Here is a 17,197-nt window from a genome sequence, read left to right as displayed (position 1 = left end):
TGTCTTTCAAAGTTGAACATTACAAATTGGTTTTTCTTTTTGTTTCAGACCAAAGACTAAATGAAACCCTTAGGCGGTATCAAATGGAAAATTTTTTCAAATATTCAACAGTACAGGTATGTAAATTAAATTGGGGTCTAACAAATTAAGTTCAAACTTGGTTGTAAATATTTCTGTATTTGACAAGTGTAGAATAAATGCTACTTAGGATTATTCCATGTGAAGTTGCCTATAGCACTTGAAAATTTTTCTTACAACTCTGATTCTTGTAAGGAAGCAAAGTTGTTCTTGTTTAATGACTATAAATTCTTTGACCATAGAAATTGCCTTTGTCCCCACCAGAATTTGAGCTTACAATATATGTATATGGTGTTAAAATGTCAGAATTGTAAAATGAGAATTCATAGACTTTTGAAACATCCTAAAATTGTTATTAGGATACATCCAGTTGTAAACTTTAACTCTCAATTCTCATAAATTTAACAGAAGCATGAACTAACTCAGAATAAGAAATAATACATGGCATTATTTTAATTTTTTTTCTTGGGCATACATTTTTATTTAAATATTGTATTAATTTTTTTTTTTTTGACCAATAAAGTATACCTACTGGTACAGTCTGAGTTACAGGATATTAAAAGAAAAATAGCTCCTAGGTTACTGAATCAGTAAAGAAATACTTTGCTTTTGACATAAATAAATCTTATAATTAAAACTGCAATTGCTTTTAAGGTATTAAAAGGAAGTTGTTTTTTTAAGATACTAGGTGATAGAGAATCTCATGATCCACTAGCCTCTACATTTTGCTCAGATTCGTAGGTTCTTTTGCTTTGCTTGATGTCAAATGGAAATATCCCTGAAGGGAGGATTCAAACAAAAGATTGATTTTAAAGCCTGAGTAAACTTCTGAGTATGGAATTGCATCCTGTCTCCTGAACTCTGGCTGACTTGATTACAAAAGATGGTTTTACCAAATAAAATTATTGACTCTAGGTAGCCCTTTATGTCGGAGAAGGCGATGGCACCCCACTCCAGTACTCTTGCCTGGAAAATCCCATGGACGGAGGAGCCTGGTAGGCTGCAGTCCATGGGGTCGCTAAGAGTCGGACGCGACTGAGCGACTTCACTTTCACTTTTCATTTTCATGCATTGGAGAAGGCAATGGCAACCCACTCCAGTGTTCTTGCCTGGTGAATCCCAGGGATGGCGGAGCCTGGTGGGCTGCCGTCTCTGGTGTCACACAGAGTCGGACACGACTGAAGCGACTAAGGAGCAGCAGCAGCAGCCCTTTATGTGCACCTTCACTGTGTACTGTTAATTTTGTTTGTTTTTGGCTGCACTGGTCTTCACTGCTTTGCAAGGACTGTCTCTAGTTGCGGTGAGCGGGGGCTACTCTTTGTTGCTATATGTGGTCTTCTCATTGCAAAGCACAGGCCTTAGGCGTTTAAGCTTCAGTATTGCAGCATGTGGGCTCAGAAGTTGTGATGTGCGGGCCCTAGAGCTTGCAGCTCTCAGTAGTTGTGGCACATGGGCTTAGTTGCTCGTGCATCAGCAGGCAGATTTTTATCTACTGTGTCACCATAGAAGTTTATATATCCTGTGATTATAATTAAAGCTGACGGTAACATACTAAGTAGGGACAGGTTTTCCCTTACTTCATAGAGTACTCTTTGGTAAAATTATGTAGCTCCTTTAATTCTTTGAAGGTACATGTCCTTCTCTTACATGTACTATTGTCAGTCATACAGTCAAATCTTGATTTTTATTTCTTATTTTTCATATTAGTATATCGTTACTGCCTAAGATTCCTTTGCGCAGTATGCCTTCTCTTCAGAACATGTTGCTGTCTCAAGACTCCAGTCCCCATGGTCTTGCCTTTCACTACATACTTTGTATTAGTGAGTGGGAGGTGATAGGGAGCTTGAGAGGGAGTTTAATTTGCTTTCTAGCATAAAGGTCCCGGAGAAGGCAATGGCACCCCACTCCAGTACTCTTGCCTGGAAAATCCCATGGACGGAGGAGCCTGGTAGGCTGCAGTCCATGGGGTCGCTAAGAGTCGGACACGACTGAGCGACTTCCCTTTCACTTTTCACTTTCATGCATTGGAGAAGGAAATGGCAACCCACTCCAGTGTTCTTGCCTGGAGAATCCCAGGGACGGGGGAGCCTGGTGGGCTCCTGTCTATGGGGTCACACAGAGTCGGACACGACTGAAGCGACTTAGCAGCAGCAGCAGCATAAAGGTCCATATCCTTGGCCATATGCAGTTCACCTTGGCGGATTTTTCACCCCAGAAACCATTATTCTGGTTTCTGATAAAATACTCAGGAGGCGTTTTCTTTTGTTGTTGTTGGGTTTTTTGTTTTGTTTTTGCTTTCTCTTTGTTTTGTAGTAAAGGAAGAGAGAGGTAGGAGTTAACTGTTCACTATCAAAGAGTAAATGGGACCAGGTGCACTGGCTCAGATCTCGTTCCTGTAATTTTAGTTGTTGCTACTAGCAACAGAAATTCTTCATAAATTTGTTTGCCCGTTTTGTTTAGCTGCATTTCCCAAGTTCCTAGAATAATTTTTGTTATGTACTCAATAAATATTTGTTGAATTAATGGAACAACTATAACCTTCCTCTTCTTCCCTCCTACCTATTTTTCTTCCAACATTGTGTGAGCTCTGTTGCCAGATACAGTGGAAGTGGAGATGTAAAAAGTCATGATCAGCTTGAGAAATATAAATAGTTCATGCTTTTTGTTCTGTTTTTAAAGGTAAAATCCTAGTGAATTGTCCTTTTTTCTCATACTAGGTACTGTAAAATTGCCAGGACTGGTGTTAAATGGACATATTTTTGTGAAACCCTTCTTCCAATATCGAAAAAACCTGCAGTAGTTTGATATTTCTTGTATTTTAAGTTGGTACTTCAAGGATAATTTTTACAGGAACTGTATTATAAGTGAAATACTAAAATTCTTTAGTATTGTTACCATGTAATGATCATTGAGACTTATTTTGGATCAAAATAAGTTCTGTGAATTGCCTTAAGATTTTTTTATATAGCATTGTTTCTTAAGAAAATACAAGATCTAATACCTTTATAATAAATAGTAATGCTTAAATTCTGTGGATTTAAATGGAAAGAGTCTTCCAGTGTCTTTAATAGCTTATATATTTAATATATTTGGTTCATAATACCTTCATAATTCATTCTTTAAAAAACCTTTTCCCTTATAATTTTATATAACTTACTACAGATATTTTATTATAATTTGTATTTTATACTGGACTTACGGTTGATTTACAATGTTGTTAGTTTCAAATACAGCAAAATGATTCAATTATACATAAACATATATCCATTCTTTTTCAGATTCCTATCCCATATGGGTTATTATGAGATAGTGAGTAGAGTTCCCTGTGCTATACAGTTGGTGCTTGTTGACTGCCTGTGTATAGTATCATATATATATTAATCCCAAACTCCTGATGTATTCCTCTCCCCACCTTTCCCGATTGATAGCCATAAGGTTTTTTTTGACATCTGTTTCTGTTTTGTGAATAAGTTCATTTGTATTATCCTTTTAAATTCTACATACAAGTGATATCATATGATTTTTGTCTTTTCTGCATCTTGGTCACTTAGTATGATAATCTCTAGGTCCATCCATGTTGCGGCAAATGGTATTGTTTCATTCTTTTTATTTTGAAGAACTAGTTAGCATTATTCAAAAATTGAAGAATCAGCTGCACTAGGAGGGGCTGTACAAAATGGAAGATTTTTATGGATAGAAGCAGAGGAGGTGGCAAAAGGTATTAGCAAAGGAAAAGAAAGGATTATTTCAGGCCAGGCTGTCTTCTAATGGGGGACTGACACTCCAGGGGCCTTTTTCATGCAGTTACTTCATTAGTACTGATTAGGAAATTTCAGGTGAACTGTTTTAAAGGTCACATCTCTGGGAGGGATTGAAACCGTCTTAGTTTTTGCTATGATGGGGATGGGGGAAGAAATGATCCCACTTGGGGCTTGTTATTTCTTTTTTAACAGTGTGATGGTACAATTTTGCATTTCTCTGATAAATAGGTATGTACATTTTCATATGCTTTTTGGCCATCCAGATGTTCTTTTTTACATGAGTTTGAGCAAGCTCTGGGAGTTGGTGATGGACAGGGAAGCCTGGCGTGCTGCAGTCCATGGGGTCACAAAGAGTCAGACACGACTGAGCTGAACTGATGTTTTCTTTTGAGATGTTCCTTTTTAAATATTTTTCCCATTTAAAAAATTGGGTTATTTACCTTTTTAAAAAAAAAATGATTATTGGAGTATAGTTTAATTTACAATGTTGTGTTCATTTCAAGGGTACAACAAGGTGAATGAGTTATGCATATACATATACTCATCCTTTTTCAGATTCCTTTCCCATATAGGCCATTACAGAGATTGAGTGGAGTTCCATGTGCTATACAGTGGGTCCTTATTAGTTATCTGTTTTATATATAATAGTGTGTATATGTCAATCCCAACCTCCTAGTTTATTTCTGCACCCTCCTCTTTCCTTCTTGGTAACAATAAGTTTGTTTTCTATATCTGTGACTTTGTTTCTGTTTTGTAAATAAATTCATTAGTGTCATATTTTAGATTACATGTACAAGTAAATATCATATGATGTTCATCTCTGACTTCACTCAGTATGACTATCTCTAGGTCCATCCACATTACTGCAAATGGCATTATTTCATTCTTTTTATGGTTGAGTAATATTCCATGGTATATATGTACCACATCTTCTTTATCCATTTCTCTCTCAGTGGACATTTAGGTTGCTTCCATGTCCTGGCTGTTGTAAATAGTGCTGCAATGAACATTGGTATGCATGTATCTTTTTGAATAATGGTTTTCTCCAGATATATACTCCTGAGTGGAATTGCTGGATCATATGGTAGCTCTATTTTTAGTTTTTTAAGGAGCTTTCATACTGTTCTCCATAGTGGCTGTATCAATTTATATCCCCACCAACAAGGTACAAGGGTTCCTTTTTCTCCACACACTCTCCAGCATTTATTGTTTATAGATTTTTTTGATGATGTCCATTCTGACCAGTGTAAAGTGATACCTCATTGTAGTTTTGATTCACAGTTCTCTAAGAATAAAGTGATCTTTTCATGTGCGTCTTAGCCATCTTTGGAGAAATGTCTGTTTAGATCTTCTGCTCATTTTTTGATTGGGTTTATTTCATTTTTAATGGCTGAATAATATTCTATCTTAAATATGTAAAGCTAAAGATATTTTACATAACTAATTTCTTGAATGACTCCTTCAGGTTGTTGTGAAATTTAGTTGTCTTTCTTTGATTATTTTTTTTTTCTGTATAAATAAAAAGTATTTCAAATCACATTGCTCTTTGAGAGTGTAGTAGTGGGCACTGGCTGACAAATATTCAAAGATAAAAAGATTTTATTCAAGAAGGTGAGTGGGTCATATCCTTTTTGCCTCATTTCTTTCCTCCTACTCCCCCACCCCCTTAAATCACTCCCTTTTCTCACATGAAAGCTAACTGAATCCTCTTTGTAACCTGTGCCATACTAGTATTATACATGTATGTACTAGGGATGGGATAAGTGTTTTTGCTCTTTTTGTACTTGCTGAGGGACAGAGTGGAATATTAAAAATAAGTTTATTTTCTCTGAAAACTCGCTTAAAAGTATCTTCCTTTTCTAGCATGAAACTTGTTTTTCTGCCTGTTAGCCCTTGAACTCAGAATTTTTTTTAAATATTGAGACTCAGGAAAGAGAGGAAATAACATAAACTAGAAAGAAAAGGAAGGAATAAATAAATAAATAAAGCATGGTGCTAAGAGGTATGAGTTGGTTGTGGGAGGAAAAGACAGTCATTGTGCACATTTATTCACTGATAGAGCAAACATTAATATATTCAACAAATTTTGAGTGCTTGACCACTAGGTAAGCTCTAGGGACAGACCTATGAATAAGATACGCAAAGGATCCTCTTTCAGTGGAAGAGAGAGAAATGAATGAACAAAAACTGTGATAGTTTATGAACAAAATAAACAGGGTGCTGAGAGAGATTAATGTGTATACAGTGTGGTGGTGGCTGAGACTTGTTTTTGGTAGAAAAGGCAGAGAAGACTTCTTTATGGTAGCAACATTTAAGTTGGCACTAAAAGTGAAGAACAAGCCAAGGAAAAAGCCAAGAAGAGGCTCTGAGGCAGGAAGAAATTAGGCATGTCTTATATAATGTATAAGAGCTGGGCCAATTGTAATCCAATAATAGTTATTTGAAATTTATGTTGAAGGAATAGTAGGGCTACTCTTGTTGATCATGAGTTTAGAAATATAAAACTTGATCGATAACAATATAACCAACCAGTTGTACTATTTAAGTCAAATTACAAGCTTTCTAGACCAGTACTGTTCAGTGGAACTTTCTGTGATCATGGAAATGCTGTATAGTTCAGTAGTTTTTAATATGGTAGCCAGTAACACATGGGGCAGTTAAGCACTAGAAATTAAGCTACACAACTGACAGGTCTTTTATCTGATTTTCACTTAAGAAATTTTAAATTTGAATAGACTAATGTGGCTTATGCAGAGTACATCATGCAAAATGCCAGGCTGGATGAAGCACAAGCTGGAATCAAGATTGCTGGGAGAAATATCAATATCTTCAGATACGCAGATGACACCACCCTTATGGCAGAAAGCAAAGAGAAACTAAAGAGCCTCCTGATGACTGTGAAAGAGGAGAGTGAAAAAGCTGGCTTAAAACTCACCTTTCAAAAAACGAAGATCATGGCATTTGGTCCCATCGCTTCATGGCAAATAGATGGGGAAACAATGGAAACAGTGATAGACTTTATTTTCTTGGGCTCCAAAATTACTGCAGATGGTGACTGAAGCCATGAAATTAAAAGACGGTTACTCCTTGGAAGAAAAGCTATGACCAACCTAGACAGCATATTAAAAAGCAGAGACATTATTTTGCCGACCAAAGTCCATCTAATCAAAGCAAAGCTATGGTTTTTCCACTAGTCATATATGGATATGAGAGTTAGACCATAAAGAAAGCTGAGTGCTGAAGAATTGATGCTTTTGAACTGTGGTGTTGGAAAAGACTCTTGAGAGTCCCTTGGACTGCAAGGAGATCCAACCAGTCCATCCTAAAGGAGATCAGTCCTGAATGCTTATTGGAAGAACTGATGCTGAAGCTGAAACACCAATACTTTGGCCACCTGATGTGAATAACTGACTCACTGGAAAAGACTTTGATGCTGGAAAGATTGAAGGCAGGAGGAGAAGGGGATGACAGAGGATGAGATGGTTGGATGATCTGACTGACTCGATGGACATGAGTTTGAGCAAGCTCTGGGAGTTGGTGATGGACAGGGAAGCCTGGTGTGGTACAGTCAGTACATGGGGTTTCAAAGAGTCGGACTCGACTGAGTGACTAAACTGAACTGAAATGTGGCTTATGGCTATTGTTTTTTAGGTAGTGCAGTTCTAAACTCTGCATGTGATGGATTACTCAGGTAAAACTGAGGAGTTGATTTGCCTCATCCCATAATCTAGTGAAGATAGAAATCAGTAATTTAGGATTTTAATGAGTCTGAATTTAGGAGTTTATCAGTTTCTTAGGTCATACTTCAGCCACCTTTATTGATGAAAATCAGCCTTCTCTTGATAAGAATGAAAGGTGTAAGAGTTTGCTGCAACCCTCTGAAATGTACAAGAACACCTTCACAAAATGCTAGTCAACCTATACTTTGTTTTCTTCCAAAGGATAGAGGAAAGGATGCTATTTGGTAGCCTGTGATGCTGATTAAAATCAGGAAGACAAAATTAAACATTCAGAACTGTAATTACAATACTTAAAGAGTATGTAGTTGTCTTAGAGGAAGAAAAGTGTCTATAAAATTAGTTTACCTGACTACAATCCAATATTATTGCCACTCTCTGTGATTAATCATCACTGTCATCTCAGGAAGTCATCTTGGGATAAAAATAGATACAAATTAATTATATAATATCCATTTTTCAAGATTTTTTAAATTCTATAAATATTTCTTTTCTTTTGTATAATTTGTTTAAATTTTGTTTTAGGGAATATAAAGTCTTATAAATACTTTTATAATAAGTCAATTTCAATCCTATTCTCCCAACCTGATTTTTTAGGAAATAATGCAGTCTCTTATTCCTAAAGTTTTACTAGCAAGTAAGAAGGGGTTGCTGAATCTGTATTTTTATTTTAAAATATTTATCTTATGTTTTGATTTATTACTTGTATTTCAGAATGTTACAGCTTTTATAATTTAGATTATTGAGTCATTTATTTTTGCATTTGTATCTCCTTAGCAGCTATCCTTAGAAGATAGTTATGGAGCAATGTCTTCACTGAATTCACCTTAATATATATTGAGCACCATCTTTATGTAAGGCACTGTGCCAGGGGTTTTGGCAATGTAAAGGTATGTAAAATAAAATAGCAATTTTAGAGGAACATAGAGACTTATAAAAATATGGGATGAGAAATATTAAATAATTGGATAAAAGGCATAATATTTGAATCTTTTAAGAACTTTAAAACCAGCTATTAGTAATAAGAGAAAAAAAGGAGATCATGTATAGTTGGAGAGATCTGGGAGTTTCCTGGAGGATATGTAGTGTATCTGAGAGGCACTGCTAAGTAGGTAGGATTTCGAAAACTTCAGTGGGGAGCCAGAAGAGGGCGTGGTGAAGAGCATTGTAGCTGGACCCACTGCATGATGAGTAGCCAAAGTGGGTAAGAAAATGAGAGTTGTATTTAGGGACTAAAGCATACTTCAGTTTCTGTAATGTGTTTGGCATATGTGAAAGAAGTAATTGAAAATAAGGTTAGGAAAGGTAGATTGTTCCCACATTATAGAGGACCTTGAATTGTTAAGTTGAATAGTTTGGATTTAAATACTAGAAGATTATTAAATACTTTTTAGAAGAATGGCTTTCTGAGTAATCTGGAAGAAACTCATCACTAATTTATTATGCATCTATTGCAAATAAAGCACCCATTCCAGTCCATTTTAGTTCACTGATTCCTAAACTGTCAATGTTTACTTTTGCCATCTCGTGTTTGACCACTTCCAATTTGCCTTGACTTATGGACCTGACATTCCAGGTTCCTATACAATATTGCTCTTTACAGCATTGGACCTTGCTTTCATCACCAGTCACATCCACAACTGGGTGCTGTTTTTGCTTTGGCTCCATCCCTTCATTCTTTCTGGAGTTATTTCTCCGCTGATCTCTAGTAGCATATTCGGCACTTACTGACCTGGGGAGTTCATCTCTCAGTGTCCTATCATTTTGCCTTTTCATACTGTTCATGGGGTTCTCAAGGCAAGAATACTGAAGTGGTTTCCCATTCCCTTCTCTAGTGGACCACATTCTGTCAGATCTCTCCACCATGACCCACCCATCTTGGGTGGCCCTACCTGGCATACAGTCCACGAGGTCGCAAAGAGTTGGACATGACTGAGCGACTGAACTGAACTAGGTTTGTCCTGGCTTTTCGTCCAAGGAGCAAGCATCTTTTAATTTCATGGCTGCAATCACTGTCCACAGTGATTTTAGAGCCTAAGAAAATAGTCTTGCACTGTTGCCATTTTTTTCCCATCTATTTGACATGAAGTGATGGGACTGGATGCCATGATCTTCGTTTTTTGAATGTTGTGTTTTAAGCCAGCTTTTTGACTCTTCTTTTTCCCTTTCATTAAGCGGCTTTTTAGTTCCACTTCGCTTTTTGCCATTAGGGTATTGTCATGTGCATATTTCTTCTGGCAATCTTGATTCCAGCTTGAGCTTCATCCAGCTCAGCATTTGGCATGATGTACTGTGTATATAAAATAAATAAGCTAGGTTCAGTATACAGCCTTGACGTACACCTTTTCCCAATTTTGAACCAGTCTGTTGTTCCATGTCCATTTCTCACTGTTGCTTCTTGACCTGCGTACAGGTTTCTCAGGTGGTTTGATATTCCCGTCTCTTTAAGAATTTAAGAGTTAGTTACTAGGTTAATTTAAAAAATTGAAACCATGATGAGATGTCACAACATAACCTTCCAAAATGGTTAAAAGAAAACATAGCTCCACTGAAAAGTCAAATACTGGAAAGTATGAAGAAAAAAACGAATCAGACATTGCTGGTATTACTGTGTGAAGAATTTTGTAGTTTCTTCTAATTAGAAAGATGGTAACGATGACCCTATATGCGAGATAGCAAAAGAGACACAGATGTAAAGAACAGATTTTGGACTCTGTGGGAGAAGGCGAGAGTAGGATGATTTGAGAGAAAAGCATTGAAACATGTATATTATCATATGTGAAATAGATCTCCAGTCCAGGTTCGATACATGAGACAGGGTGCTCAAGGCTGGTGCACTGGGATGACCCTGAGGGATTGGATGGGGAGTGAGGTAGGAGGAGGGTTCAGGATGGGGAACACATGTACACTCATGGCTGATTCATGTCAATGTATGGCAAAAACCACTACAATATTGTAAAGTAATTAGCCTCCATACCTTCATACAGGTTTCTCAAGAGGCAGGTCAGGTGGTCTGGTATTCCCATCTCTTTCAGAATTTTCCAGTTTGTGGTGATCCACACAGTCAGAGGCTTTGGCATAGCCAATAGAGCAGAAATAGATGTTTTTCTGGAACTCTCTTGCTTTTTCGATGATCCAGTGAATGTTGGCTCCCTATAATGTTGGATCTCTATAATGCAAATATTAATGTGCTTGATGTTGTCCCAGAGGTCTCTTAAACTGTCCTTATTTCTTTTCATTCATTTTTCTGTTCAGCAGCAGTGATTTCCAGTTCTCTGTCTTCCAGTTCTCTGATCCATTCCTTTGTATCATTTAGTCTACTGTTGATTCCTTCTAGTGTATTTTTTGTTTCCATTATTGTATTCATCTCTCTGTGGTTCTATGTATTTTCTACAAACTTCTGACTTCTTGCTCTGTACATCCATTCTCCTCCTGAGTTCTTTGATCATCTTTATAATCATTGCTCTGACCTTCCCTCAGGTAGATGCTTATCATAACGTCACTTATTTCTTTCAGATTTTATCTTGTTCCTTTGGCTGGGACATGTTCTTGTGCTATCTCATTTTTCCTAAGTTTCTATTCCCATTTTTATGTATATGGTAGTTTTGTTACATTTCTTGACCTTGGAGAGGTATGATGTGTCCCAGCAGCACACAACCCTCTCGTCACTCAAGCTGTGTATTCTAGGACTTGCTCCAGTAGGGCTGCGTGGGTCCTTCTGTTGTGGCAGGCTGACTGTTCGACAATTTGGTAGGTGTGTTTGGCCCCAGCCTGGTTAGTTGCCAGGCACTGTGTTGTGTGGATGCTGCTGACTACTGGTTAATGGGACATAGTCACAAGGTGGCTGGCAGCAGAACCATAGGGAGCTGTGGGGTTAGTACTGGCTCACTGGTGGGCAGTGTCTGCATCCAGAAGACTCCAGGCCATTGCTTACCCACACTGGTGGTTGAAGCCAGGTCCTGGGGTTAGTGCCAGACCACTGGCATGCAGAGCTCTGGGTCCTGGAGTCTGACTGAAGGATCCAGAGACCTCACACCTGCTGTCAGATGGGGGTGGTTACTGATACAGTTTGGTATGTGCTTTGTGATGTCTTGAAGTTTGCATTGGCCTGTTTTGTGGCAGGACTGGGACCCATCTGATCCTAGGGTAGGGTTTTTCCTGATGTAGGCCGGCTAGATATGCACACGGAAGGACTGTGGTTTTCTTGCATCTCTTGTCTCACCTCTGGTGTGTGAGGCTGTTCTGGAGGCTAGTGTATACTTCCTGGAGTTCAGAGTTGGTGCCTGCCCACTGGTGAGTGGAGCTGAGTCTTGGGTCTCTGATGTGCAGCGCTATGTCAAGAGGCATGTCTAGAGGTGATTGTATGCTCAGGAAGTCTTTAGGCGGGCTGTCTGCTGATGGGTGGGCCGTGACCTTGCCCAGTTAGTTGTTTGATGAGCTGTGTCAGCATTGGTGCCTGCCACTTGTTGGGTGGGGTCAGCTCTTGGCACTGATGAATTTGAAGGCGGATCTCAAGATGGAGGCCACCAACTGCAGAGTCCATGCTGTAGATAGCCCCCACATATGTCTGCCGCAAGTTTCTCTGTCTTCAGGGTGAGCCACAGCCACCCTGCACCCCTCCAGGAGTTTTCCCAAGGCAACCATGTTTGTCTGGTCCAGGCTTCTATCAATTTATTTCTTTTGCCCTGGTTCCCAGTACATGTGAAACTTTGTGTTTACTCTGTAAGAGTGAAGTCTCATTTCCCTCAGTCCTTTGGATCTCCCAATATTAAGGCTCATTGGCCTTCAAAGCCAGATACTCTGGGGGCTCCTTTTCCTGGTTCAGGAATCCCCAGACTGGGGAGCCCAACGTGAGCCTTAGAACCCTCCCTCGTGTGGGAGAAGTACTATATTATAATTATTCTCCATTGTGCATTGCCCACCTGGGGCGTGGGACTTGATTATATCTTGAGTGTGCTTTCCCTCCTACCTGTCTTGTTATCATTCCTTCTTTATGTCTTTGTTTATGGAAGACCTTTTCTGTATAGGTTCTGATTTTCTCCAGTGATGGCTATTCTGCAGAAAGTTGTGATTTTGGTGTGCTCGTGAGAAGAAGTGAATTCAGGATCTTTCTACCCCCATCTTTGCCAGTCTCCTCAAAGGAAACTTCTGTATCTCTTATGGCATTTGAATCAACAATCAATAACTGCAGAATAGAGAAAAAGCAAATTATAAGGATCAGACAAAAATTTTGATATTACTACAGGTGCAATATCATTTAAAATGATTAAATATACATTTAAAATGATTATAGGGTGATTTATAAACAACTTTACACTAATATCTTTGACCATGTAGGTGAAATAGACAAAATGCCTGAAAAAGTAAAACTTAACTAAAACTGATACAAAAAGCAGTAGAAATCTGAGTAGTCTTTCATCTGTTAAAAAAGCTGAATTCAGTATTAAAAATCATTTCACATACCAAGCACCTTTTCCAACCACAAAACTATGGATTAAAATCAACTATTTAAAGAAAAGCTGCAAAAATACAAACTCACAGAGGCTGGACAATATGCTACTAAACAACCAATGAGTCACTGAAGAAATCAAGGGGAAATCAGAAAATACCTGGAGACAAATGAAAATGGAAACATGATCCAAAATCTATGAAGTGCAACAAAAGCAGTTCCAAGACAGCAGATACACCATGCTTAAATGGGATTTATCATAGATTCTAGGATGGTTCAGCATTGGCAAATTAGTCAGTAAAATACACCATATTAACAAATTGAAGAATAGAAATCATATGATTATCTCAATGCGAAAAACAAGCTTTTTAAGAAATTTAACATTCATTTATAAGAACTCTGAACCAAGTGTATATAGAGGGAACACACTTACATCTGGTAAAGTCCATATGTGAAAACCCTGCAGCCAGTATGGTGCTCAGTGGTGAAAAACGGAAAGCATGTCTGTCAGAGCAGCTATTATCAAAAATACTAGAAATAACAAATGTTGGCTAGGATGTGCAATGAAGGGAACACATGCACAATGTTGGTAAGAATGTAAATTGGTACGTCCACTATGGAAAATGTATGGAGGCTCCTCTGAACATGGAAAATAGAATTACCATACAAACCAGCAATTCCACATCCGAGCATTTTCAAAGAAAGAAAAACATTAACTCTAAAGATATATGCACATTTGTATATATCTTTAGAATATGATATATTGCAGCATTATTTACAATAACCAAGATATAGAAACACCCTAAGTGCCCATCTATAGGTGAATGGATAAAGAAGATGTGGTACATATGTGCAATGGAATATTGTTGTTGCTTTAGTAACTAAATCATGTCCAACTTTGCGACCCCATGGACACAGAAGCCCACCGAGCTCCTCTGTCCATGACATTTCCCAGGCAAGAATACTAGAGTGGTTACCATTTCCTTCTCCAGGGAATCTTCCCGACCCAGGGGTTGAACCTGCACCTCCTGCGTTGGCAGGTGGATTCTTCATTGCTGAGCCACCAGGAAAGCCCAATGGAATATTCAGTTCAGTTCATTTCTGTCACTCAGTCATTTCCGACTCTTTGCAACCCCATGGACTGCAGCACTCCAAGCTTCCCTGTCCATTAGCAACTCCTGGAGCTTGCTCAAACTCGTGTCCATTGCATCAGCGCTGCCATCCAACCATTGCATCCTTTGTCATCCCCTTCTTCTCTTGCCTTCAGTCTTTCCCAGCATCAGGATCTTTTCCAGTGAGTCAGGTCTTCTCATCAGTGGCCAAAGTATTGGAGTTTCAGCTTCAGCATCAGTCCTTCCAGTGAACATTCAGGACTGATTTCCTTTAGGATTGACTGGTTTGCTCTCCTTGCAGTCCAAGGGATTCTCAAGAGTCTTCTCCAGCACCACATTCAAAAGCATCAGTTCTTCAGCACTCAGCTTTACTTTCTAGTCCAACTCTCACATACATACATGACCACTGGAAAAACCATAGCCTTGACCAAATGGACCTTTGTTGGCTAAGTAATGTCTCTGCTTTTTAATATGCTGTCTAGGTTGGTCATAACTTCCTTCCAAGGAGCAAGTGTCTCTTAATTTCATGGCTGCAGTCACCATCTGCAGTGATTTTTGGAGCCCCCCAAAACTAAAGTCTCTCACTGTTTCCATTATTTCCCCATCTGTTTGCCATGAAGAGATTGGACTGAATGGCATGATCTTAGTTTTCTGAATGTTGAGTTTTAAGCCAACTTTTGCACTCTCCTCTTTCACTTTCATCAAGAGGCTCTTTAGTTCTTCACTTTCTGCCATAAGGGTGGTGTCATCTGCATATCTGAGGTTATTGATATTTCTCCTGGCAGTCTTGATTCCAGCTTGTGCTTCCTCCAGCCTGGCATTTCACAAGATGTAGTCTGCATATAAGTTAAATAAGCAGGATAACACTATACAGCCTTGACGTACTCCTTTCTCAATTTGGAACCATTTTGTTGTTTGATGTCTGGTACTAACTGATGCTTCTTGGCTGGCATACAGATTTCTCAGGAGACAGGTAAGGTGGTTTGGTATTCCCATATCTTTTACAGTTTTCCACAGTTTGTTGTGACCCACACAGTCAAAAGCTTTGGCATGGTCAATAAAGCAGAAGTAGTTATTTTTCTGGAACTCTCTTGCTTTTTTGATGATCCAGCAGATCTTGGCAATTTGATCTCTGGTTCCTCTGCCTTTTCTAAATCCAGCTTGAACATCTGGAAGTTCATGGTTCACATACTGTTGAAGCCTGGCTTGGAGAATTTTGAGCATTACTTTGCTAGCTTGTGAGATGAGTGCAATTGTGCAGTAGTTTGAACATTCTTTGGCATTGCCTTTCTTTGGGATTGGAATGAAAACTGACCTTTTCCAGTCCTGTGACCACTGCTGAGTTTTCCAAATTTACTGACTTACTGATTGCACCACTTAAACAGCATCATCTTTTAGGATTTGAAATAGCTCAACTGGAATTCCATCACCTCCACTAGCTTTGTTCATAGTAATGCATTCTAAGGCCCACCTGACTTTTCATACCAGGATGTCTGGCACACCATCGTGGTTATCTGGGTCATGAAGATCTTTTTTGTATAGTTCTTGTCTGTATTCTTGCCATCTCTTCTTAATATCTTCTGCTTCTATTAGGTCCATACCATTTTCATCCTTTATTGTCCCCATCTTTGCATGAAATGTTCCCTTGGTATCTCTGATTTTCTTGACGAGATCACTAGTCTTTCCCATTGTATTGTTTTCCTCTGTTTCTTTGCATTGATCACTGAGGAAGGCTTTCTTATCTCTCTGTGCTATTCTTAGGAACTCTGCATTCAAATGTGTATATCTTTCCTTTTCTCCTTTGTCTTTTAGCTTCTTTCTCAGCTATTTGTAAGGCCTCATCAGATGACCATTTGTCTTTTTGCATTTTTTTCTTCCTTGGGTATGGTCTTAATCACTGCCTCCTTTACAATGTCAGGAACCTCCATCCATAGTTCTTCAGGCTCTCTGTCTATCAGATCAAATCCCTTGAATCTATTTCTCACTTCTACCGTATAGTCATAAGGGATTTGATTTAGGTCATACCTGAATGGTCTAGTGGTTTTCCCCTAGTTTCTTCAACTTAAGTCTAAATTTAGCAATAAGAAGTTCATAATCTGAGCCACAGCCAGTTCCCAGTCTTTTTTTTTTTGACTATATAGAGCTTCTCCATCTTTGGCTCCAAAGAATATAATCAGTCTGATTTCGGTGTTGACCATCTGGTCGTGTCGATGTGTAGAGTCTTCTCTTGTGTTGTTGGTAGAGGATGTTTGCTATGACCTGTGTGTTCTCTTGGCAAAACTCTGTTAGCTTTTGCCCCGCTTCATTTTGTACTCCAAGGCATCTCTTGTTTGTTAGTCCACGTATATCTTGACTTCTTACTTTTGCATTTCAGTCCCCTATAATGAAAAGGACATCTTTTTTGGGTGTTAGTTCTAGAAGGTCTTCTAGATCTTCATAATCAGCCATAAAAAAAGAATGAAATGTCTGCATTTTTGTTGACATGTATGGTCCTAGATGGTATTATACTAAGTGAAATAAGTCAGAGAAGGACAAATAACCGTATGATTTCCCTTGTGTATGAAATCTTAAAACAGATGAATAAAAATAACAAAACAGAAACACAGCCATAGATGCAGAGAATAAACTGGTTGCCAGAAGAGAGGCAGGGTCGGGGTATGTTTGAAATAGGTATGGGACATTAAGTTAACTTTCAGTTACAAAATACATGACACACAGAATGCAATATACAATGTGGGAAATAGCGTCAATAATAATGTAGTATCTTCGTCAGGTGACAGATGGTAACTAGACTTACTGTATAGGAAGGGCCTACTGACAACAATGTTAATCTTAATTATATTGTACTTTATATCCCCAGTACTTATTTAGCTTTTAAGTGGGTCTTATAAATTGTGGCTTTTGACCAACTTCATCCATTTCTCCCTCCCCTTGGACCCCACCTCTGGTAACCACAAATCATATCTGTTTTTCTATATCTCATAGTGGGCATTCCAACTCAAGGTGATGCCAGCAGTAGTATGTGAGATAGTCGCTGGAGCAGCTCTCAGTTTCTGCTGG

At 38.5% G+C, this 17,197-nt stretch overlaps 1 protein-coding gene across 5 annotated transcripts in view; it reads left to right on the top strand.

Moving 5' to 3' along the window:
• SCLT1 (sodium channel and clathrin linker 1) overlaps positions 1 to 17,197 on the top strand; it is a 230,455-nt gene that overhangs the window by 17,813 nt on the left and 195,445 nt on the right. For all 5 annotated transcript variants that reach the window (XM_006067319.4, XM_025268069.3, XM_044930432.2 and 2 more), the window contains one exon: positions 49 to 116. In XM_006067319.4, coding sequence (XP_006067381.3) covers positions 49 to 116 — 68 coding nt within the window. The remainder of the gene's footprint in view (positions 1 to 48; positions 117 to 17,197) is intronic.

The sequence above is a fragment of the Bubalus bubalis genome, chromosome 17, assembly GCF_019923935.1.
Source record: "Bubalus bubalis isolate 160015118507 breed Murrah chromosome 17, NDDB_SH_1, whole genome shotgun sequence".
NCBI lineage: Eukaryota > Metazoa > Chordata > Mammalia > Artiodactyla > Bovidae > Bubalus > Bubalus bubalis.
The sequence above is the reverse complement of the archived record's forward strand: the minus strand, read 5'-3'. Positions and strand labels throughout refer to the sequence as shown.